The 25,478-nt window shown below is 33.6% G+C and overlaps 3 protein-coding genes and 1 pseudogene across 3 annotated transcripts; all 4 read right to left on the bottom strand.

Moving 5' to 3' along the window:
• Positions 1-28: 28 nt before the first annotated feature.
• On the bottom strand, positions 29-8,093 carry LOC147286857 (P-loop containing nucleoside triphosphate hydrolases superfamily protein). Its single transcript, XM_086241346.1, has 11 exons — positions 7,593-8,093; positions 7,260-7,269; positions 6,325-6,387; positions 5,818-5,931; positions 5,307-5,368; positions 3,979-4,033; positions 3,534-3,735; positions 2,940-3,046; positions 2,642-2,697; positions 1,501-1,593; positions 29-492 (listed from the first exon to the last, which is right to left on the bottom strand). Exons 1-11 carry the CDS (start codon positions 8,022-8,024, stop codon positions 385-387), a joined length of 1,302 nt encoding a protein of 433 aa, XP_086097472.1. The 5' UTR covers positions 8,025-8,093; the 3' UTR covers positions 29-384.
• A 640-nt stretch (positions 8,094-8,733) lies between these two features.
• On the bottom strand, positions 8,734-10,722 carry LOC147286856 (E3 ubiquitin-protein ligase RSL1-like). The gene is made up of 2 exons (XM_086241945.1): positions 9,674-10,722; positions 8,734-9,213 (listed from the first exon to the last, which is right to left on the bottom strand). Exons 1-2 carry the CDS (start codon positions 10,630-10,632, stop codon positions 9,141-9,143), a joined length of 1,032 nt encoding a protein of 343 aa, XP_086098071.1. The 5' UTR covers positions 10,633-10,722; the 3' UTR covers positions 8,734-9,140.
• A 1,233-nt stretch (positions 10,723-11,955) lies between these two features.
• On the bottom strand, positions 11,956-13,304 carry LOC147286855 (E3 ubiquitin-protein ligase RSL1-like). The gene is made up of 2 exons (XM_086242384.1): positions 12,646-13,304; positions 11,956-12,189 (listed from the first exon to the last, which is right to left on the bottom strand). The coding sequence occupies exons 1-2, from the start codon at positions 13,302-13,304 to the stop codon at positions 12,120-12,122; spliced, it is 729 nt and encodes a 242-aa protein (XP_086098510.1). The 3' UTR covers positions 11,956-12,119.
• A 5,038-nt stretch (positions 13,305-18,342) lies between these two features.
• On the bottom strand, positions 18,343-23,910 carry LOC147286854 (uncharacterized; annotated as a pseudogene).
• Between the last annotated feature and the right edge of the window lie 1,568 nt (positions 23,911-25,478).

Below are 25,478 nucleotides of genomic sequence, written 5' to 3'. Positions count from 1 at the left end.
ATAACACTATACTGTTATTTCAGATGAGTGACGCAGGAAATTAATCATGTTTTGTTTATTAATTGTGTAGGAATTGAAGATGAATGTTCAGTGCCCACAATGCTCCATTCAACTTTCTTTGCAGCCAAATATTGTTGGACGCACATTGCTATGTCCAAGATTGGTCATATATAGTTGACCTTGGCATTGCACATATTCTGCACGGAGTTAGTGAGCAAAAAATTGATGGTCCTTTTGATTGAAAGGACTACATTGTTTGGTGCATCCCCCAATTTGGTGGCCTCATGATTCCAATTATGCAAAGCCAACAAGCCAACAACATTCCACTTATCCATGCATCACAAAACGCATAACAATGATACCCCAAGTTCTAACTTCTAAATTCTAATCATCCGTATTTTTCATGTATTCCTTTGAAAGTTTAGTCTCCATTATCAACTGATGTTCTCTGATCAGTGAATACCCTGATTCAAGTAAAGCCTCCACTGTTTGCTGTACAAGAAAAAGGAAAAGCCACTCAATGCTTAACCCTACTGTATAAAATTTATACCAATTACCAACCACATAAATTATGAACCACATAAAGATGCTTAGAATACCTGACTAAATTCCATTTACTTATTTGAAATAAAAGTAATAACGTAAGAATACGCTGTAGCAATATTTCGAAGAAAGAAATACAGACAGTCAGACTGTCATAACAGGGAACAAGAAGAAGAAAGAAAATATAATCCAATGGCAAAGTTAATTAGGAGCATAGGAGTACTATTAATCGTCCTTATCCCAACCCAAATTTGAAAAACAAAAAGAGGATATTTGATTACTAGAAAGCAAGCTTAAACTTCCTTATATTCTATCAAAAATGTCATAGCAAAATGTAACCAAAAAATGTCATAGCAAAAGAATATAAATATAAAAGGAAGTCCTTAATCCAATTTTATTGTTTCTGTCATATTTTTTAGTTTATTTATTATGTTCAAAGGTCCTGAAAAAATTCTGCAAACTGAAAAAAATATGTAACTATCAGTCCACTCGTGATTGTTAACCTTACATCTGAACTTCAAAACAGTTTTAAACACATAAACCTTGGAATGGCACAAAAGAGCTACATGGGTTTTTCCTACCTTTGATAACTACAGGTTGTCTGCTAGATTTACATTCATTTCCAGAAATATATGTGTATCCATTTAATCTCTCATTTTTCAAGTTTCATTCTTTTAGTTTACAACTTCTGTTAGTGCACAGCTGCGATGATGTCAATATTGACCTGCCTTTGGACCCAACACTAACATGACTGAAATGCTAAATATCATGAATCCATTTACAAACTAGTACTATATTTCTCTATTCACGTTTTGACTCTCAGATGTCAACTGGAGATAACTTCACGGATGGATGTACAAAATGAACAATAATATTGATCAAACTTTTTTTCAGTGGTTATATGGATTGCATGCTGATATTGGAAAAGAAAACATTGGTTATAATTGATAACACTACCTTAGGAGGAGTAAACACAGGAAGAGGGTCATTTTTTCCACGCTTTAGAAGTTTTTTCCCCAGACTTTTAACTCCTCCATTATCATCAATCCACTAAGAAGCAAGGAAAACCAGTTAGACAGCAAATGTGCATAATTTTTTCAAAATTTTCACAAAAATTGTGAAATTGTACAAAACCAGTTTGATAGTTCAGTTGTGCTATAAATTGTGTTATTTCTTTTTCTACAATCATCTTAGGATGTATTACACTCATGTAGGAATTTACGAATTTCCATGCCATCAGTAAACTGTAGGACTCAGTAAATTTTAGCTGGAAAATCAGTGTCTAAGAAAGCAATAGAATTGGTCACCTATGGGTGAAGTGAAAAGAGAGAAAATAGTTGAATCCAAAATACCTTTGGCCAAGTCCTGTACAAGTTTTAACAACCATATAAAACTAAAGACAAGTTAAAAAGAGTTCCCCTGTAAGCTCTTTATCTGCACAAAATCTCCATCCTATTCATTTTTTCACAGTTTAAATCATACAGATATAATGTCGATAGTAAAACAAATAATCACTATCTTTTTTTTTTTGGAAAAAAAACAGAAACTTTATTAATCAACAAAGAAACAATATAAAACTGTGGACAAGAAGTCCACCTCAACAGTACAAGACAACTCATAATACTTTCATCCTACAAAATGAAACCATAACCTAATTAAATATAGCTACCCTCCAATCTGTCAAAATAGCAGAAGATGATAAATCCCTGAATTCATAGAGATGACCAGAATCTAACTTTATACCATAACTCCTCCCCCCAACCCCTCTACAATCTTTTAAAATCCACTTGTTTCTTTCCCCAGAAAAAAAAAAAAAAAAAAAAAAAAACCCAGAACACTGCTAACACCATACAGCCCCCACACTGCTAAAACCTCTTGTTTCTTGTTTCTTTCCTCTTGTTTATTGCATCAGATCTAAAACAAATGAGCACTATAATATCCAATATCTAAATGCTAATGGGTAAAACCATGCTATTTATTAGATTCAATTGTTTAATCACAGAAAGACACTATGGACATTCCAATCTTTGCACTTGACATACTAATTAGATACTATGTTGCAATGGTCTAGAACATTTAAAATCAAAATGTCATATACCTTAGAAATTGACCTGTCGTATGTTCGAGACCTTAGAGCTCCATAGAAATCCAGTGCTGCTCAATCATCAAAACAAATATTAATTACAAAAAGAAAGAAATCAAGTAGAATACATAAATCTTCAAATTAGCCTATGACAGTTGCAGTGAAAAAAATCTTCAAATACTATTATGTAAGCAAGTATAATATCCCAAAGTCTTTCCTTTTTTCTTTGGCCATGCACTAACATCCAGAATAGTTATTTTCAGATAGGCCAAAACGTAGACTATTCAGAGAGGATATGAGAACAAAGTGATACCTTGATTAGGAAAAGTGTCCACTATATGTACAACTTCATCCCTAGACATGCCATCTTTCTCATACATTCTGTGAACAATATTAATGATATCCTCATGGTTAGGCTGCCTGTCTCACAAACAACATATCAGAAAAGGGTGACAAAGCTCAATTACTTACAATTTAAAAAGGAAAAACACAACCCAAACATACTTCTATCAAAAAATAAATAAATACACACAGGTAGTATAAAATATCATTTGATCGCACATAGTATAAAGATATAAGTGTCCCACTAAGGTCATGGATGAGAAGGCAACTAATTTTCTTGAGCAAATTGATTGTGTTTCCAATTGAGAAAGCACAAATCTCCAAGTCAACTTCTCCTTTTAATGTGCAAGTTGAAGTTTGAAACTGGAAATACTTGAAAACTTGAAAACTGAACGCGGACTTTTTATCCAAAGCGGGGAAAATAGATGTCATATTGAAGTGACTCGTACATGCAAATGGCCAAACAGGACCTTTTTAAAAGCAGTCAGTATGGCTGGTTGTTTAAAGCTTTAAGGCACTACCTAAATCAAAAGGCAAATTAATCCATCATTAAACAATCACATACCAGTAGAATTTTTCCATCCTTCCATCACGGATTAAGGGAGCATAAATTGTTGACAAATCATTTCCTGTAACAATGATAGGAATTCTGTTTGTAACATCTGATTCTCGCCAGTCTTGTCCAATACTAACTCTTGTAGGATTATCGCATAGATTCATCAAAGTTCCAACAACAATTTGATTATTGACTGTCATTTGAGTGTTTCCTAGAAAATATAGACAATAATACATTTTCACTAAAATTGAAACATGAATAAAAACTAAAAGGTCAGTTCAATAATTCCTACAAAATGACTAATTTTAGAAAGATATAAGACTTCTTTTCTACAAAGACAAAAGGAATAAGAGAAAGAACAGAAAAAATGTTGGTGCTGGCTGATTCATATGTAAAGGCTTTCTTTTTATCTTTGTAAATTATTAAATTCAAGTCCAAATCAAACAGTTCTCACCAAATCTACCAAGGCCAGCATCAATGTCATTGATCATCAAACAGCTCATCTTGCCCTGCAATAGTGAGGAAAAACAAAAACTGCATCAGAAGTTGAAAGATTGTAGGAAACAAGGAGTGACCATCAATTCACCAGCATGAATGGAACATAATTAGCATGATTTAAATATAGATATATTGTAAACCAATTTTTCAGAAGAAACTATCTTCTCGTGTTGTCTTCTGTGAAAAGAATTAATTGTGCCACAGAACAAGGAAGTATTTATGCTGTGAGGGAAGCCCACCCTTCCATCTTTCGTCAAACATACTTTGACCTCTTAGCTGTAGGGATCCTCTATCATTTTGTGAATGGACTAGCTTACTGAGGTATTGAAGCACTGTTCTAGCTTAAATGCTACTGAGATTGGCACTAGTGTTCATGGATGAACAAATATGGACAGTTCTTTCTTTCCTGTACCACTACTAAATTTCTCTATATGGTGTATATTGTCAGCAGTTTTCCAATTTCTATCATCAGTGTCCTCCAATCTATTAACCCTTTCACAGCTCATGTCTTGATTGCATAGGTTCTTAGTCCCTAGCATCAACAGGGAAAAGGAGAAAACATAAATCCCCTAATAACTTCTGCCTAGGTTTCCTACAAGTATTTTCAAATTTTGCAACCTCATTCTCAGTTTCCAGTGACTTGGAAGTCTTAACATACCCTTACGCCTATTTTGTACACTTGAACTTTAAAGTCTAGAATTTTAATTTCATCTTAAAGCTTAGCCGACCAAATTTATCCTAATGGCAATCCTAATCGCTGATTTAAAAGCTACGTCCACATAATTACTCATGTAGTTTCTAATAAAAATTCAAAAGAGACCTAAAGAAGCTTTTTTCCTAGGGATGTGGATCAGAGTATGATGTGCAAGTAGAGAAGTGAAACTTTGAATTACTTAGCATGCATTTTGAGTTATTCTTTTAAAGAAGCATCTATTTTCTTAAAAAAAAATAGAAGAATCAGAAATTACAACTTCTTTACCAATTCTTAAGCAGGCAGGCCTAACATCTCTCTCTCTCTCTCTCTCTCAATAGACCCCAATCTAATTAAAAGAAAGAAAACAGGTAGAATCATGGCAGTGATCAAACAGCACTATTTAACTTCATAACCCAAGACATACATATTTATGCCTGCTTTGGGATAACCTTTCTCTATCTCTATCTATTAATAGACCCAACTATAATTAAAAAAAAGAAAAAAAACAGGTAGAAGCATGGCAGTGATCAAACAGCACTATTTTCCCAAGACATACATATATTAACAGTGAAAGTGGTAGAGCTTCTAACTTGGTTCTGGACCACTTGAGAAGCTGCTCTATAGCGTTCACGTATCAATTTTCCCGGTTCTCCTGCAATGGCAATTTTGATTATATTCAGCACGATTCCAGAAGAAAGTTATAAACACAGTATCAGGCTTCCATTATCCTAGCAGAATACAACAGCTCTCTTGCTTGAGAATAGTAAAAGGAGTTGCAAAAGAAATGAACATAATTTATGCAACATATGTGTGTGTGTGTGTGCGCATATATATATATATATATATAAAGTCCGCATGTGGAGTCCACACTTGAAGTCCTCCAATATACATAAGTAATGGTATAATTATAGGAAGTGGCCTTGGAAAAAAAAAATGATAAGGTTTATTAAATAAGTTTCTAAGAAGACACCAGTACGGCAATGTACAATCTCATTGTACCAGCTCTTTCTGATTCTGATTCCCCGGAAGACATAATTACAGGTTCAACTTCCAAGGCTTATTTAGATAAGTTTCTAAAGGCATTGTACAAACTCATCTTACCAGCTCTTTCTGATTCTAATTCCCCGGCAGACATAATTACAGGTTCAACTCCCAAGGCTTGGAATATAAGTTCAGTCTGAAATGATTTTCCTTGCCCTTTGCCTCCCCAAATACCTGTAAGATAAAATGCTAAAGCTTCAAAGGACATGTCTATTAACATGTAACCAAGTAAGACTAAAATCATTATCATGCTCATTCAGAAGATATTAAAAGCAATTCAGAAGATAGTTAAGTTTTAACTTTTAAGGTAGCATGCTAAAAGCAACCAAAAAGAAAATGTTAGACCAATATTTTACCATAGGGATGAATGTGACTTTCCAAGATATAATAAGTGGACATGACATCTTAAGAATCAGAGCCACTACACTTAAGAAGAAGAAAAAAAAGAAAAAGGAAAATATGCTCTTAACATGAAATATCCATGACTTGAAAATTTCATAAAATTATCACCTTTTAAGTACAACAAGAATCCTTATAATAGTAAAAAGATATTGTGAATACATATACCTAAGATTAAAGGAACTTTAGCATTGAGACGAGGAGCAAGGTAGTTCTTTGCAATATGGCATACTGCATTTCAAAAAAGAAAAAAAAAAAAAGCACATAGAAGATCACAAATATTAATAGATAAAGATGAGTTTGATGAGCTACACAAAACATAACAGAGTGCAATGGAATAAGAATCAAATTATCAATTACAGATTTCATCACAGAAACACAAGTCATAAATTTAAAAATTCCTCGTACAAGCCATCTGAAGCATAACATTAAGTGTGAACGAGGAAAATGAAGATTTTTTTCATACAAGCCATTATATTATAATACATTCTCCAAACAAGCAAAATTATTTTTATGTTATCTTGCATTGGAGGCAAGGTTACCATAAACTGCAACTAAGAATATTGCGCCAAAAATTTGTGGCGAAGATAAGACAATGTATTATTGACCGTAGACAATGACTTATCTTAAAAACAAACATAAAAACCCTCATGGACAAAACTTGTCTATGGATTAGCCCTCTTTGTATTTTCAAAACAACCTTGACCTCCATGGAATGGACTGTACGAGGTGTGGTGGTGGATAGTAGTAATTCCAATAGTAATATTACGTTTAGTAACAAATAAATTGCCTACAAACTTTTAATTTAACCTTCCTTTCAATCTAAATAATGTAGATACGGGAAAAGGTAAGGACTTTGATCAGACCCTTGGCAAACTGACTAAATATAAGATAAACTGTATTGTAAATTTGCCAACAAAGGAAATAAACAAAAAAATTGTCAAAACATATAGCAAATGGCCACAAATATACTGAAAGCAAATATTGGGAAAACATGTAGCACACGATGGTGAAAAAGGTACAATGAATTTTACCAGGTCTGCTTGACATGAATCATCACAGTTTTTTTTTTTTAACCTTTTCCCCAGTTTCATAGAACTTACCAACTTTATCCTGTCAAACAAAAAGCCAATGGAAAACACAAAATTACATACCAAAATTGTCAGACTAAATACAGGAAAAAGATGAATTATTATGATATAAGTACATAACAAGTAACAACATACAGAACTAAGGCACTAAATAATAAAATTGAGCAACACATAATGACACATACAGGGAATAGAGACAATGCTATAAATAGAGTATGACTATGAATAGAGTATCACTAAAATTCACTCGAAATGAAGACTATGACTCACAACATAATTAATTTCATCAACATTCGATGAAACACAAAAACCCAGAAGCAGAAACAAGCATAATATGATTTATACCATGAACAGAGGCGCAATGTAATAATCGCCTTGAAGGTGCTGGAAGGACCTGGTGACCTTCTGCCGATAATCGAAGACGATATCGGAGTCTTTCCCGAGGAATTTGCCGACAAAGAGGTCGTCGACGAGGCCCTGCCGGGCTCCAACGGCGATGTTCATGTTATCGGCCTCTTTGCCCAGCCTGTACAGGTAGTCCCTTCCCTCGGAGTCTTTGGCCTCCCACGAGGACTGGTCTGAGAGCCTCTTCTTGGGCTCACCGTCATTGTTATTGGTGTTATCGGGGTCGGGGAGAGAAGAGGGGTTTGCGGAGCAGCGAAGGGAGGAAATGGGGAGTTGGGGTTTGGGTTTGGGAGGAAATGGGAGGCTTAAAGAAGGGCAGTGGGAGAAGAAGATTGGGGTTCTGGAGAGAAATGGGTTGCTGCAGAGAGTCATGGTCTGTTTGTTTGGGATTGTGGGTGTTGAATTGTGTGTGTGTTTTGATTGTGAATGTTGAATTATCGTTAATGGAAGAGTCATCGAGTCTCTAAGAATTTGGCGCCACAAATTAACGGAAGCATACCACTAAATTACAAGGTAATATTCTATTTGTAAATATAGTATTATTGTTTTGTAAATATAATATCATATGTGACGGGTATGTGACGGTTATATGGGATTAGATATGTATTCGAAATCTATTTTTATATAAGATCTACATGAGAATTGTCATGTAATAACAATTGATTCATAGTCTTAAAAGATAATATACTAAATTATTTGTCGTTAGAATATTTCTTTACTACATGTACTTGAACAACTTTTAAAATATTCTAACTAAAATTAGAGTACAGCAGCTGCCCCCAGTACTCAGTTTTCCAACCCATTAAAATCTCATCCCCCTCATATTCCTTTCGATGTTTTCTTTAGAAATGAGGTTAACCTGTTTGTTGAAATGTCTCAACCAAGAGGCAAGCAACAAGCAATGCTAGATAGTGTCATGAACCATATACAATACAATCACTCATTTACCCACATACACACAAAGAGACAATCAAGCCAAACCAAGATGATATTAGAGGCTGACATCTAATTCAAAAGGAACACACTCACATAAATGATAAATGCTAGATAGTGTCATGTCCTGCCTCTACAAAGAAAAATGTATGGATCCACTGCTGTTACATACCTTGCATATCATTTTGTGACTAAAGGTAGGCAAAATTGTGACAAGAATTGAGCCAATTTAGAATACTTTACATCAGGGTTCAATTATTATACAACTTACCAAATGTTTTGTATGACAAGAAAGAAAAATATTCGAATTTAGAAGCAAATATAAAGAAAGTGAAACATCCATTAAATTTAACTGCATGAGGCATTCTATGCCTGTACAGGTTATACAATCAAGTTGTTGAAATGATAACCACAAAAACCACAATCTACTTAGCATAACTATATAATTCCTTCATATATATGGAGTTTTGATGATATTATGAACTCAAGCCTTCTTAGGCAACACAAACCATAACATAAACTATGCCATCTCAATGCCTCTCAGGCTCTCATCATTCAATTTCTCTGGCAACCACCATGAGTCTCTGTCCATTCTGCTCCACATCCGTAGCAAAACTGGAAATGGCATCTGAAATCACAATACATGATAGCTAAGCTTCCACCAAGTAAGCTAAATATGCAAAAGCACTAAACCTACAGTAGTCAATAATTTTATTACATCATTAACTAAAACTTAGATGCTGAGAGAGGCAAGGTTCCATTTTGGCATAATCATAGGGTAAAGCTCCCTTGCTAAATATCTAGACATGTTAATTATGTTGTACTGTAAATATGGTATATACATTTAAATAAGATTCCAACCGATTAAGCCTCTAAATTGATAGTCAAGCAACATAGCACGTCAAACCGTCTAGTAAGATAAACTTTCATCCTTACGAAATCCATTAAGCATATAACATGAGAAAGTACTTAAACTTGTGACATTTATGGTGCAGTTATGAATAAATGCTTTATTTAAGGAACAATCATAAACTTATATGCCTGGTAAAATTGATGAACACATACAATAATCAAACTCAAACACTGACCTGCAAGTAATGTGCAAACAACCTTCAGTCTTCTCCACATAAAATTTGCACATGGGACACCTCTTCCACTGCTGCTCCTTGGCAAGCTCCTTCACCATTAGATCTTCCCTCCCTCTCTCATCCGCATTCAGCCTGTGAAACTCCTCACACTCAACCCCTGGATGCCATGGCACTTGACAAGCTGCACAGAACAATCTATGGCAAACAGGGCACTCTGACTGCCTCACAACCTCTCCATCTTCATTGTCAATCACCAAAACTGTTGAGCAATCCTTGAAGGGACAGTAAATTTTCTGGGCCCCCAGAACCAGTGCCTCACAAAGGGCTTGGTCCCACCTTTCAAGGACCTCTTTGGGTAGAATTGGCCTAAAGGCCTCCCTTTCCAGGATAGCTTTACAGCCCAATCCAGGACAAGTGACAATGTGTATACTGTCTTGGATTTTGGTGGCCACATGTTTGGTCACACAATCAGAGCAAAAGGAGTGAACACACCTCTCATTCTTGAACATCTGATCAGGCCCTTTCATTTCAACACAAATCTCACATAAGATGTGGGATGATGATTGAGATTCATGATGGGATAGACTGGATTGGAGTTGGACTACTTGGGTTGTTGCTAGGATTGCTGTCGTTGTTGATGATGATGATGATGATGATGATGATGGGGCAAACGACATAAGATTGAGTGTCGTTTGGGAGTTGGTGGTGGCGGTGGCGGCTGCAGAGGCCATTAGAGCCTCTTGGAACTGCAACTCTTGTGCGTACTTGGAATCGGATACTGCTGTTGTTGGGTCAATGTCGTCCTCATGGGTTTCATCATCATCAAAGAGTGCTGAGAAGTAGAAGTCATCCACCTTCATGAGAAGGTCAGAGGCTGATGACTCTTGGGCCATTTTCTGATCTCCACTAATAGAAGCAGTTTCTGTTCTGAGTAAAACACGAATCAGGTCATGACTCATGACTCATGGCAGGCAGTTTGTATAGAATTATCCAAGCGGCAAGTGCCACTGCTCTGCAATGAAGTAATCAACATAGGGCTCCTTCTTTGAGAAGTTAACGCCTTTTGGAATTTGACTTCACTTGACTTGCTGTCATATATATATTAAAACTATTTTAATAAAAAAAAGATAATAACACGCGATGAAAAATTATCATATACTAGCATGAAATTCAATTTTGAAAATTTTCTCGATATCACATACCAGAATGGAATTAAATTTCAAAAATTTTATCGAAATTTCAACTTTTTTTATTTTTCGATATATAAAATTATTAAAATTGTTTTAGTTTTAATTTTCAACAAAATCTAAAAAATTTTCAAAATTTCAAAAAAAATTTTATACTTTCGAAATTTTTTCATAATCTGAAATTTAATTTCTTACATACCAGAACCATTTTCTATACTATATATACACCCCAACTTTACAATTTTTGCAATAACTTAATTTTGAAATTCAATAAACATACAATACAATACATACTTTAATTCATAATAGTAATCTTGAATAAAATATTTATTTGAAATCTACTTTTATATAAGATCCACATGCATGTTATGTTATGAGAAAATTATTGAATATAAAAATTGATTCATAGTCTAAAAAGATAATAAATTATTTATCATTACTTCATTAGAATATTTCTTTACTAAATGTACTAAAACAAATTTTAAAAATTCTAACAAAAATTAAGAGTACAGCAGCTTTCCCCAGTCCTCAGTTTAACAACCCATTAAAATCTCCTCCTCTCACGTTTTTTTTTTTTTAATGTTTTCTATAGAAATGAGGTGAACCCGTTTGTTGAAATGTCTCAACCAAGGGGCAAGCAACAAGTAATGAATACTATTTGAACCTACGTACAATTATTCATTTAACCACATACAAACGTATTGTCCACATACATACAAAGAGAAAATCAAGCCAAACCAAGATGATATTAGAGGCTGACATCTAATCGAAATCTACAAGTGACACACTCACATAAATGCTAGATAGTGTCCACTGGCTCGCCTCCATGAAAAAAATTTATGAATCCATTGCTGTTACCTAACTTAATTACCTTGCATATCATGGTTAGAATTGTGACTAAACTTAAAGGTAGGCACAATTGTGACAAGAATTGAGCCAATTATGGTTAGAATAGGGTTCACTTATTATACAACTTACCAAATGGTGTGTATGACAAGAAAGAAAAATATTCGAATTTAGAAGCCAATTTAAAGAAAGTGAAAAATCCATTAAATTTGATTGCATGAGGCATTTTATGCCTCTACAGGTGTTACAATCATCAAGTTGTTGAAATGACAAACCTCAAAAAACCACAATCTACTTAGCATAACTATATAATTCCTTCATATATATGGAGTTTTGATGATATTATAAACTCAAGCCTTCTTAGGCAACACAAACCATAACAATAACTATACCATCTCAATGCCTTTCATCAATCAATTCTGACAACCACCATGATTCTCTGTCCATTCTGCTCCACATCCATAGCAGAACTGGAAATGGCACCTGAAAACACACAATACATGATAGATAAGCTTCCACCAAGTAAACTATGCAAAAGCACTAAACCTACATTATTCAATAATTTTATTACATCATTAACTAAAACTTAGATGCTGAGAGAGGCAAGGTTCCATTTGGCATAATCATCATTTAAAGGGTAATGCTCATGTCAATTATGTTGTACTATGAAAATATGGAACATACATTTAAATAACATTCCAACCGATTAAGTCTCTAAATTTATAATCAAGCACATAACACTTCAAACTCAAACCGTCTAGTAAGATAAAACTTTCATCTTATTGAAATCTATTAAGCATATAACATGAGAAAGTACTTAAGACTGTGACATTTATGGTGCAGTTATGAATAAATGCTTTATGTAAGGAACAATCATAAAATTATATGCCTGATAAAATTTTCTGGAGACATATACAATAACCAAACTCAAACACTGACCTGCAAGTAATGTGCAAACAACCTTCAGTCTTCTCCACATAAAATTTGCACATGGGGCACCTCTTCCACTGCTTTTCCTTGGCAAGCTCCTTCACCATTAGATCTTCCCTTCCTCTCTCATCCTCATTCATACTCTGAAACTCCTCACACTCAACCCCTGGATGCCATGGCACTTGACACCCTGCACAGAACAATCTATGGCAAACAGGGCACTCTGACTGCCTCACAACCTCTCCATCTTCTTTGTCAATCACCAAAGCTGTTGAGCAGTCCTTGAAGGGACAGTAGATTTTATGGGCCCCCAGAACCAGTGCCTCACAAAGGGCTTGGTCCCACCTTTCAAGGACCTCCTTGGGCAGAATTGGCCAACAGGCCTCCATTTCCAGGACTGCTTTACAGTCCAATCCAGGACAAGTGACAATGTGTATTCTGTCTTGGATTTTTGTGGCCACATGTTTGGTCACACAATCAGAGCAAAAGGAGTGAACACATCTCTCATTCTTGAACATCTGATCATCCCCTTTCATTTCAACACAAATCTCACATAAGATTTGGGGTGATGATTGAGATTCATCGGCATCATGGGTTTCATCAAAGAGTGCTGACAAGAAGAAGTCATCCACATTCTTGAGGTCAAAGGCTGATGACTCTTGGGCCATGTTCTGATCTCCCTTAATAGAAGCAGTTTATGTTCTTAGTAAAACACTATGATCGTGTCATGGCAGTTTGTGATGTTTATAATTTATATAGAATTATAGAAGTGGCACTGCTTTATAATAAACTTAGGTAAGAAGGTCATCTCCAATTGGAAGTCTAGTGCTCCTTCCTTGAGGGGTTTCCACCTTTTGGGATTTGACTTGACTTGCTGTGATATATGTATCTTAAAAAGTATTTTAATAAAAACAAAAGATAATATCACAACTGTGGGATAAAAAATAATCACATACTGAACCAATTTCTATACTATGCATGAGGAAGTTCATGATTTTCACAATAACTTAATGTCGAAATTCAATAAACATAAAATACATACCTTAATTTATAATAGCAATCTTAGAATAAACCAAGATAAATACCTAGAGCAACCTTAGAATAAATCAAGATAAATGCTTAGAACGATTTGTAGGAGAACCCCCATCAGTTTACTTTAGACTTTAGAGAGTAAAGATTTCTCTCTCTTGGCCTTTATTGTTGTGTTTGCTTTAAACAATAGATGGATATGTCATATGTGCATTATTTATATTTTATAGGTAGGGAAAGTCACCAGTTAGCTTCTGGGTAATAAAAATGACAATTTGGATTCTCCAAATAATATCTCTTAAATCTTTTAATAGCAAATAACATATAGTGTAAAAACTATACAAATTCGCCACATCACGTGGGCCACACAGAATATCTTTAAAAAATTTAAGCACCCTTTGGAGAAATTTTGCTCTAACAACTTTTAATTATGGTAAGATATGAATGCAAAATAATAAAGCCATATCTTTTTGAGATCACAGACCTCATCAATACATAGGGTGATTACAGTTTTTATCCCTGACCCAAATTACTCTCGTATTAACAAATTTTAATTTTTACTTGTTTAAATTCTAATCATTTATGGAGCATCAACGCTCCATTTCCTTCTTTTAATTTTTATGGAGCATCAACGCTCCCAAATTAATTGAATTTGATACAGGAGAGAAAAGGGAGGATATAGGTCGTAACGGGGATTGAGAATTGATTAATTGTTAGCAACATTAGTCTTCTAATCTCTATTCAAGAAAGCTAATTATATGTGGGCTTTTAGTTATAGTGGTTAAGACTTAAGAGTGCAAAAATCTCATGCAAAATCATTTTAGGCTCAAGTACATTTACATCCATCAATTATAGGGTCTATTTTAAATTGGTCCACGAATTATAAAATATTTTAAATTTTCCTATTAACTATAAGGTTCATTTTAAGTTGGTCCACGAACTATAAAACATTTCAAATTAGGTCCATTGATTTTAACTACTAAATTTCAATAACTTTTTAGTTTAGGTACCAAAATTAAATAGCATTTTAGATTAGATACTAGTTGAAAAATCAAACAAATTAATAAAGTAAAAGGTATTAAAATTTACATATATTACATCACATGCTACTACAATAAAAAAATAAAAATAATATTACACCACACATATTACATTAATTTATACTATATTATATTAAAAAAAAAATCAATCCAGTCACAACTTAACTGTGACTATCTTGGTAAATTGAAAGAGACAACTCACACCACTATACTATATATTATTTTGAGTAAAAGTATTGTTTTGACCTCTATTTATACTAAATTGTAGTATAATTTCTCTAAAAAAAATTCAAGTAAGTCACAACTTAACTGTGACTGTCTTACAGCTTAGATGTGACTGTCGTTCAGTCACAACTAAATTTGAAATTGTGAGTGTCGTACAGTCACAACTAAATGTGAAGTTGAGACTAAATTAGCAAATTTTCAAAATAATATAAAAGTTTCAAGAGCAATTTTGTCAAAACTTTATAAATTTTAACTAACACTCATCATATGTAGGCCAAAAGATAAAAATGTCAAATAGAAAAGGCTCAAATCAAAGGGGCCAACATATTTGTGACCTAATCTAAAAAACTACAATTAAATTTAGTAGTTCAATTGAAAAATTATATGGTCTTCATGGTATACCAAAAAATTATTGAGATTTGGTATTTAATCCTAATTTTCTATTTCAAATTTCCCCATTAACTAACAAAAAACATACAAAATTATAGATAAAACCGGGTTTACAAAAAAACTAGACCAAACCGGATTATTTATATATATTTATATATTTTATATTATATAAAAGTTATATATATTGAATAAAAACGGTGTAAAGTGTTTTTTGCATATGCTGGGGTTTGAACCCAAGACCTTGTGAGGAGAATTAAAGTATGAATTCCAACTACACCACTTAACCACTTGTGAAATTCAAGTACATGCAATATATTTATAGGCATACTGATACTTGAAATATAATAATTTATAAAATTAAATATATTTTATATATCATTCCTTTTTTTTTTTTAGATATTATTTTAGGTCTCTATTTAAATATTATCATTGCAAAAAGTCTAAAAATACTTCTAGTTTATATTTTATATAATTTATAGTTTCTATATTGTAAAAATAGTATTAAAAGTCCAAAACTATAATTTATAGTTTATATACTAAAATTATTAGAGTATAGGGTTAATTTTTAAGGTATAAGGTTTCAGACTTTATGGTTTAGGATATAAGGTTATGGTGTAGAATACCAATTATAATTTTATAAATTATTATATTTCAAGTATAAGTATGCCTATAAATTTATTGCATGTACTTGAATAATATAAGTGGCTAAGTGGTGTAGTGGGAATTTACACTTTCGTTATCCTAAAATGGTCATGGGTTCAAACCCAACATGGGCAAAAAAACACCTTATACATTTTTTATTTAAAACATATATCTTTTATATGATAAATAAAAAATATATAAATAATTCGGTTCGGTCTGGTTTTTTTGTCAACCCGGTTTTGTCTATTATTCTGTATGTTTTTTGTTAGTTCGTGGACTAATTTGAAATGAACCCTATAGTTAATGGGAAAATTTGAAATGTTTTATAATTTGTTGACCAACTTGAAATGAACTCTATAGTTAATGAGAAAATTTGAAATATTTTATAATCTGTGTATCAACCTAAAATGGACCCTATAATTAGTGGATGTAAATGTACTTAAGCTATCATTTTATTTACGTGTAAAATAACATTAAATAGAGAACACCCTTTAAGACTTTAAGTCGGCCTAAGCTTTGAATACCCATTTACATAATCATAAGAAATCCTAGGGGTGGGCATGAGCGGGTTAGGCCGGTTGGAGACTCAACTCATACTTGATCAAGTTACAAATTTTATAGCCAGTGCAATTCAAGGAATTCATGGAAAGTTTCTCCAAATTAGATCTTCGGATTTTATGGGTTGTCCAAATGATGAAATCTTGAAAGGAAAATGACACAAAAAATCGTAAAAAACAAAAAAATCTAATTTAAATTTAAAGGTGTGGATCACGAGTAGTATATTTCATCAATAGTGCGTTTGGATGAAGTAGTTTGAAACTACTAAGGAATTTACAAATGACGTGATTTAAAATTATAGAATCTGTAAATTCTCTTGTTTGGATAAATTTAATCATAATGGAATTTAAATACGAAATTTATAATAGTTTTATAAAAGAGTTATGGTTATGGTGGCAAACTGGCAACAATAAAAATGATGCTTGTGGTGAGTTGACGATGGTAGTAGGGGTAATGGCCCACGGGCGGTGAGAGAAACAGTGGTGGAAAAAATTGGAGTATTGGAGGTGGCGGCAACGGCGACATTGGCGGTGGTGGTGATGGTGGTGGCGACGGCGATGGTGGTGGTGATGGCACTGGTGATGGAGGCGGTGGCGGCAGTGTCAGTGTCGGTGGTGGTGTCAATGGTGGTGATGGTGGCAGCGACGGTGGTGGCAGTAATGGCGGCTGTGGTGGTGGCAGCGACGAAGGTGGTGTCGATGATGGTGTCAGCGGGCGGTGGTAGTGGTGGTGGCGGTGTTGGTGTTGGTGGTGACGGTGGCGGTGGTGGCGGTGGTAGTGGTGACAGAGGTGGTGGTGGCGGCGGAGGTGGTGTCGATGGTTGTGGTGGTGATGGTGGCGGTGGCGGTGGCAGTGGTGGTGGTGGTAGCGGCGGCATGATGGTAGTGGTGGTGGTATTGTAATTAATTGGCAAGGTGATGGGTGGACACGACTTTTTTTTTCTTTATAAAAATTGAAATTTTGAAAATGACAACAATTTAAGTGGAATTTACAGCCTTCAAATCTCAAGTTTTTTTTCATATATAATTTACAAAATTTTATATTTATGGACCTAAACAAGGAAATTAGAACATGTAATTTCTTAAATGCTGAGTTTTGTTTAAATTCCAAGTTTTTTTTCTCCATCCAAACACACCATAAAAGTAAATCACTCATTCTTCCGGATTGTAATCATAATCATGAGTCAATCACTTTCTCTAACAAACTAGAAATTTCTGTAAGATGTCTATATAAATGTATTCTTGACTTTGTAATGAATTGTAATGAAACATTGAAACAATTAATATCTTTCTTTTTCTACTTTTAATTTCTCAAGAAAAAATTTCCTTTTAGTTTGTTTTTAATTTTTATTCTTCTATTAGTTTGTTTTTAATTTTTTTTTCTTCCTTCTGTTTATTTTTTATTTAATTTTCTTCCTTTTGTTTTAATTTTTTTTATAACTATTTTAATAGTGAGAAATATCAATTATATCCCTAAAAATTGGTCATGTGCTTGACACATGACCAATTTTTAACGGATGTTATAACAGAGTCGACGGAAAGTCATTGATTGAAATATAAGTGATTGGAGTCCTTAATTGAAACAAATTGAATGTCGCAGCCTGATTTGAAAATAGGTATAAAAGTCACGTCCATTTGCTATAATTAACCCTTATTACTATTTTAACAAAAGAAAATTTAGAGATATAACTTGTTCTTTTTTGCTAGTATAATTTGTTCTTAAGTTAATCATCAAGTATCTAGAACAAAATTAAGAACTTTTTCGTTTAAGAAAATTAAGCAAAGTAAATCAATTTGTACTTGTTAGAAGAAATTATAATGAATCACTTGGATTTACACATGCCACACAAGAAACAACTAAAAATAAGTAGTGAGAAAATATAAGACTTAATTGCAATTGCAGTAGCAGTCTTTAAACTATTGCATATATCACTTTGGTCCTTAAATTAAATTTATTTCAAAATAGTGTATGAATTTTGAATTGTGTGCCACTTTGTCATGTTGACGAGATGGGGAAGGAACAAAAATAGCACACGGTTCAAAATTTGTATGATTTTAAGGTAAATTCAACTTAAAAACCAAAATGAGACGGCAGTAATAGTTTAAGAATTTTCGCTCCACCAAAATTCATAATATGTAATAAATTAACTTCCACAGTTCCACCAAGTAATTAATATATGCAAAAGCACTAAAGAAAAGCAACATAATGAGTTAATTAAGACCATTTAAATTACCCAAGGAAAGCAAGATAAATATTTTTGTTTAATAACTTTGATAAAGAAAGCATGATGGTGACAAAATCTTTCAACGTAACACCAAAAACAAACTGACCTGCAAGTAATTTTTAAGCAACCTTCTGTCTTCACCATATAAAATTTGCAACTGGGGCACCTCTTCCACTTGTTCTTGTTGGCAAGCTGCACCACCATTAGATCTTGCTTACTACTCTCATCCTCATTCAGCCACTGAAACTGCTCATACTTAAGCCCTGAATGCCATGGCACTTGACACCTTGCACAGAACAATATATGGCACAAAGGATACTCTGACTCCCTCACATTAACTTGATCTCCTTCTTCATTGTCAATCACCAATTTTGTTGAGCAATCCTTGTGATAAGAGTGATAAGGATCCAATCCTATCTAGCAGTTGATTTATCTGATTATCTTGTAGTCATGTTGTGTATTTATCTGTTACACTAGTATTTATCTTTCAGTATTATAGTTTTACTTGGACTCTTGTAAACCTTCATGTAAGCCTTCTATATAATGATCAATACAATCGTATCCTCATTAACTGAGGCTTACGCAATTCTCTCTCTTTCTCAAATACCTTACACCTTGAAGGGACAGTAGATTTTCTGGGCCCCCAAAACTAGTGCCTCACAAAGGGCTTGGCCCACCTTTCTAGGACCTCTTGGGGCAGCATTATCCTACAGGCCTCAGGTTCCAAGACTGCTTTATAGTCCAATCCAGGACAAGAGAAAATGTGTATCCTGTCCTGGATCTTTGTGGCCACATATTTGGTCACACAATCAGAGCAATATGAGTGGGGACAACTTTCATTAATCCTGAACATCTAATCAGTCTCTTTTATTTCAACACAAATCCCACACAAGATTGTGAAGATGAATATTCATGGGTTGAACTGGATTCGACTACTTGGGTTGTTTGTACTGTTGTCGTTGATGATGGGGAAGACGACCTGGGATTTTGTGTCGTTTGAGAGTTGGGATATTCTGATGAAAATGGGTTAATCTCGTCGTCATGAGTAAATCGAAGAGTGTTGAGAAGTAGGAGTCAACCACATTCATGAGATGAAGATCAGGGTGATGACTCTTGGGCTTTACTTCTGATCTCCACCAAATTAACCCTTAATCCTAAACCATAATCATCGTCTATATAGTCGAATTATATAGAAGTGTCGTTGCTCCGTACAATAACTTAGCTAAGGAGGTAGTCTCCAATTATAAGTCTAGTCGATCACTAGTGCTCCTTCCTTGGAGAGAAACAAACTTGTAACTTGTAAGTTGTTGTAACATGTCCTCGACTCCTCGAGGAGGGGTTTTCACCTTTTGGAATTTGACTCGACTTATAGTTATATATATCTCAAAGTATTTTAATTCTTGTAACTTTTGTCATAAAGCATTTACTTCTCTTATTATTATTTTTTTTTTAAAAGACATTTACTCTTCTTTATTTTGAACTAAATCGCTACAATGGAGTAGTTTAAAAATAAAAAAATTGATACAATGGAGCGAGACAAATCAATTTTTATTTGTTGAAGCAAAAACAATGAATCACTTGAATTTACACATGTCACACAAGAAATAACTTAATTTTTTATTATAAAAATAAATATTTACCAAATAAGGCATAATATCTATAGGAGAATATTTGGGTCATTCGGACTAGGATGCTGATATTTAGCTCCAATTAATTTATTAGTAGCCCCAATATTTTAATAAAATGCTAGTTTTTATTCTACTTTAATATAAATTGATTAATAAGGACAAACTTGTTAGTTCATTAAAAAAAATTAAAAAAAAAAACTTCACTTAAACATATACCCAATACAACACTAACATTTATTTTCAAAATAAAGAAATTGATGTATTTTCATCAAAATAAAACAAGGGTTTATTTTAAGCCCACTTATTTAGAACTAAAATCGATATTCATATTCTCTTTTCTTTAAATGAAAATTACTCTCTTGACGTCTACGCGCGAAGAGGCTTTTTTCAACATTGCTCATATAACCATATTTTTCTCACTATAAATATATATAATATCATGATGCTTATTTAAGAGATCCATTATAGGCCCACTTCATATTGTATTTTAATAATTCGTATTATATATCTACTTCACCCAAAGTTGTTGTCCACGTATTACACTTAAGTGACACCACACATAAAAAGTGCTCTCATATACTGCCAATTAATATTGGAAATATTGATGCTTATATTTATTCATACTATATAATTTTGATGATTTTATAAACTCAAGCCTTCTTAAGCAACACAAACCAATAGTTGTTGGACAGCTTAGTTAGAAGGACTATAGAGTTTGTCTCTCTGCACCCAAGTTTGATTCCTTCTCCCTCTAAATCTTTAAAAAAACAAAAAAAAAAAAAAACAACACAAACCATAACAAAAGCTATGCGATCTCAATCTCTCTCGCAACCAGAAGCAGAGCCAAGAATTTTATACAAGGGGGCACCATATAATTGTTTGTTAAATTCATATTTCGTATAATACACAAAAACATATTACAACTAAATTGTTTACTTTTAAACAAGAAGGTTTCTTGAAGGGATCTCCAAACCACTCTACTTTGTATTTTAATCATTGGAGTCGCTACTCTTTAGATCTTCATTAAAGAATTATTATTTTTTAAATAGAAATATCTTATCAAAAACATTTTCTGTGTTTATTTATTTTATAAAAATTAAATATTTTAATGGTTTCTAATGTGTCTAATTTTTTGCAAAGATAATCTTTTAATTGAAACATAAATAATAGACAACTTGAATCATTGAAATATAATATAGAATAGACTCCACACATAATCCCTTAAATAAAACTATTTATGGGATGCCTTAACGAATCTTGTCTGGTAGTAAAATGCAATTTTTTTTTTTTTTAACTGCAAGAGTTTCTTTCATGATATTCAACTGACAGAAATAAAAAAATTATCTTGGTATGATTGGAACTACTTTCACAAGGAAGGAAATTAAGAGCCATAACTTGTTCTTTAGTTAGTTATCAAGTACCCGGAACAAAATTAAGCATTTTTTTCATTTTGGAAAAATTGACAAGACAAATCAATTTTTACTTGTTGAAATAATTATAATGAATCCCTTGGATTTACACATGCAAAACAAGAAACAACTAAAAATAAGTACTGAGAAAATAAAAGGCTGAATTGCAACAGTAATCCTTAAATTATTGCACATATCTCACTTTGGTCCTTAAATTAAATTTTGTATCAAAATAGTATATAAACTTTGAATAGTAGGCCACTTTGTCATGTTGACGGAGAGGGGATCAAAATAGCACACAATTCAAACTTCATATTATTTTAAGACAAAATTTAAATTAAGAACCAAAATGAGACACGAATAATAATTTAAGAACTTTCGTTGCGACAAAGTACAACCATTAGGATAAAAAAACACACAAAAAGGATCAAACCAAAACAAATACCCACATCCCAACAAGTTTCGATTTCCCTCTGGGTGACGGCCGGCCGGGCCGGGCAACCATAATGAGTTGGTGTCCATTTTTCTCCACATCTATAGCAAAACTGGAATTTGCACCTGAAAACATAATACATAATAAATAAACTTCCACCAAGTAATATATGCAAAAGCACTAAACCTGCACTAACCCATCATTTTATTACATGTACGTCTAACTAAAACTTAGATGCTGAGAGAGGCAATGCCCTATTGGGCATAATATTCATTTTAAGTGTAATGTTATTATCTTGTTAAACTGTTTTACGTTTGTAGTTGGTGGGCAGCTCAGTTGAAAAGACCGTAGAGTTTGCCCCACTGCACTCAAATTCGATTCCCCCTCCCCTAATTTTATCTCGTAAATGTGTCAAATTGATATAATCTAGTAACATAAAAATGTCAAATTGCAAGATAAATATTCGTCATTTTGATTAAGACCATATAGAACACATGAGAATTTAATTAAGACCATTTACAATTACCAAAGTAAAGCAACATAAGTATTTTTGTTTAATAATGTGATGGCGATGGAATTTATGATTCCCTTGTAATAATGACAATAAAAAAAAAAAAAAAACTCTATGTATAAGCAACAATCATATGCATACTTTTCATATATAAAGGTTTCTGTATGAGATTTGAATTTTTAAACTCTATTCAAAATTTCAAACAAACTTCTTATAATATTATTGTCATAAAAGATTCCCATATATTATTTGGTCAGGGCAAGTGTGGATTCAAGAGTCACTCAATAACATATATATATATATAGAGATAGAGAGAGAGAGAGAGAGAGAGAGAGAGAGAGAGAGAGAGAGAGAGAGAGAGAGAGAGAGAGAGAGAATATATGACAAAAATTGAATAAAAAAAATTGACCTGCAAATGATGCGCAAGCAACCTGCACTCTTCTCCACATAATATTTGCACCTGGGACACCTCTTCCATCGCTTTTCCTTGGCAAGCTCCTTCACCATTAGATCTTCCCTCCCTCTCTCATCCTTATTCAGCTTCTGAAACTCCTCACACTCAACCCCTGAATGCCATGACACTTGACACCTTGCACAGAACAATCTATGGCAAACAGGGCACTCTGACTCCCTCACATTAACTTCATCTCCTTCTTCATTGTCAATCACCAAAGCTGTTGAGCAGTCCTTGAAGGGACAGTAAATTTTGTTGGCCCCCAGAACCAGTGCTTCACAAAGGGCTTGTTCCCACCTTTCTATGACCACTTGGGGCAGCAGTGGCCTACAGGCTTCCAGTTCCAGGACTGCTTTACAGTCCAATCCTGGACAACGGACAATGAGCATGTTGTCTTGGATCTTTGTGGCCACATGTTTGGCCACACAGTCAGAGCAGAAGGAGTGAACACAGCTCTCATACCTGAACATCTGATCAGTCTCTTTCATTTCAACACAAATCTCACATAAGATTTTTGATGATGCTTGGGTTGCTTGGATTGATGATTCATCTGTTGTTAAAATTTCTGATGATGATGATGATGATGATGATGGCACTTCCTTGTGATGAATCTCCTTGGCCAACTGCTCATACTTGGCATCTAAGGATGTGAATTTGTGGTCCAAGTTCTTGAATTGCTGAAGAATCTCAGCAAGGGTTTCATCGATGTTCTTCACACCACTCTCCTCCATAACTCTCTTCCCTGTTAGGGTCTCTGTTACAATATATCAATCTTTTATACAGAGTTGAAAACAAATTATAATTAAAATTGGAACCAACTAAACCACTTGATGAGTCCTAGTAGAAGAACATCAGAGGCTAAGTACGTACTCTAGAAAGTGGCGTTGCTCTACAATTAATAAACTTAGTTAATTAAGGAAGTCGTCTCCAATTGAAAGTCTAGTGCTCCTTTTCTTGAGGGCTTTTCACCTTTGACAATGCCAAGTCAAATTGGAGACGATGTTATAATACTTTGACATATATATCATAGTCCAAGTCAAATTCCAAAAGGTCTATATATGTCTTAGATGTATAAATGTCTAGGAAATATGTTTTTTTTTTCTATCTTGCACGTTAAAACTTTAATACATATTATCTTACTATAGCCTAGAATATCATTAAAATGTTCTTTTAATTATATTAAGATATGAACATTGTTTGTCGCTGCAAAATAATAAATGTCTTTTTCTGATCACAAACTTCATCAAAATATAGAGGGTGAAGGGTATGGAGCCACTGTCGAGTATTACACTGTTCATCCTTATAATTTGGCTTAAATTTATTCTCGTGATAACAACATTTCAGTTGATTGTTGCAATTTCAATCTTAACGTCTTGATCTATTAAAAAATTATACAAATAAAAAAAAGGCTTTAACAGTTTGATATCGTTACAATGTTGGTCCTGTTAGATTCTCCAATTATCTCTAACCTCCATGATCACATGAACAAATATAAAGATAAAAGACAATTTTAAAAAATTAAAATGGACAAAACAACATCCTGAAAACTAGAAGATATTTTCTTTTATAAAAAAAAAAGAAAAAGAAAGAAAATTAGGATCGTAAATACAATAATTTTTCAGCAAATAGTAAAGAAGTACAACTATATAGCTTTATGCGTAGATTCGTCCGTGCACATGAAAAAGGACTATAAGTGGAACTAAAGGACATATTCAAAGAAGCCATTTATATGTATAGTTATAGTGATTAAGAGTGTTGATCTTTATCTTTGCAGCCAAAACTTAGGGTTGGAATCTGCTCTCTCAGTCTCTCCTATTATCGTGGTGGCCAAGGCAAAGATTGGGGTTAGGCATCCTGTCTCGAGTTTTCAATTATGGGTTTGAGATCTTCTCCTCAAAGTAGGGCTACGTTTTGGGCTTGAATACCCAAGTTTCTATAGCAAAACTAAAATGAGACTGGGCTGGGCTTCAACAACAAAACAAGTAGTCCAGTTGTAGGCCCAAAGGCCTGTACCAAAATAGTAGGAAAAGACCCATATGGAAACGTAGCAGGTAAAGGATAGTGGTCTTTGCAGCCCCACCAAGTTCTTGGTCGAGCTCATCCGTTCGTTGGTGAAAAGGACCCCTTACAAAAAAATGGTATACCCCAACCAAACGCCTTTGACCCCACCACCACCATCCAGACCCACTCTCACCAACCCAACTTCATACTCATACTTCCACCTTCTCAATCACCAACCTCAATGTTTTTTTCTTTTCCGTTTTTCAAGTATTCCTTTTTTTAATCAATATTTTTCAAC

The sequence above is a fragment of the Dryas octopetala genome, chromosome 4 (genome assembly GCF_963921425.1).
Source record: "Dryas octopetala chromosome 4, drDryOcto1.1, whole genome shotgun sequence".
Classification (NCBI taxonomy): domain Eukaryota; kingdom Viridiplantae; phylum Streptophyta; class Magnoliopsida; order Rosales; family Rosaceae; genus Dryas; species Dryas octopetala.
The sequence above is the reverse complement of the archived record's forward strand: the minus strand, read 5'-3'. Positions and strand labels throughout refer to the sequence as shown.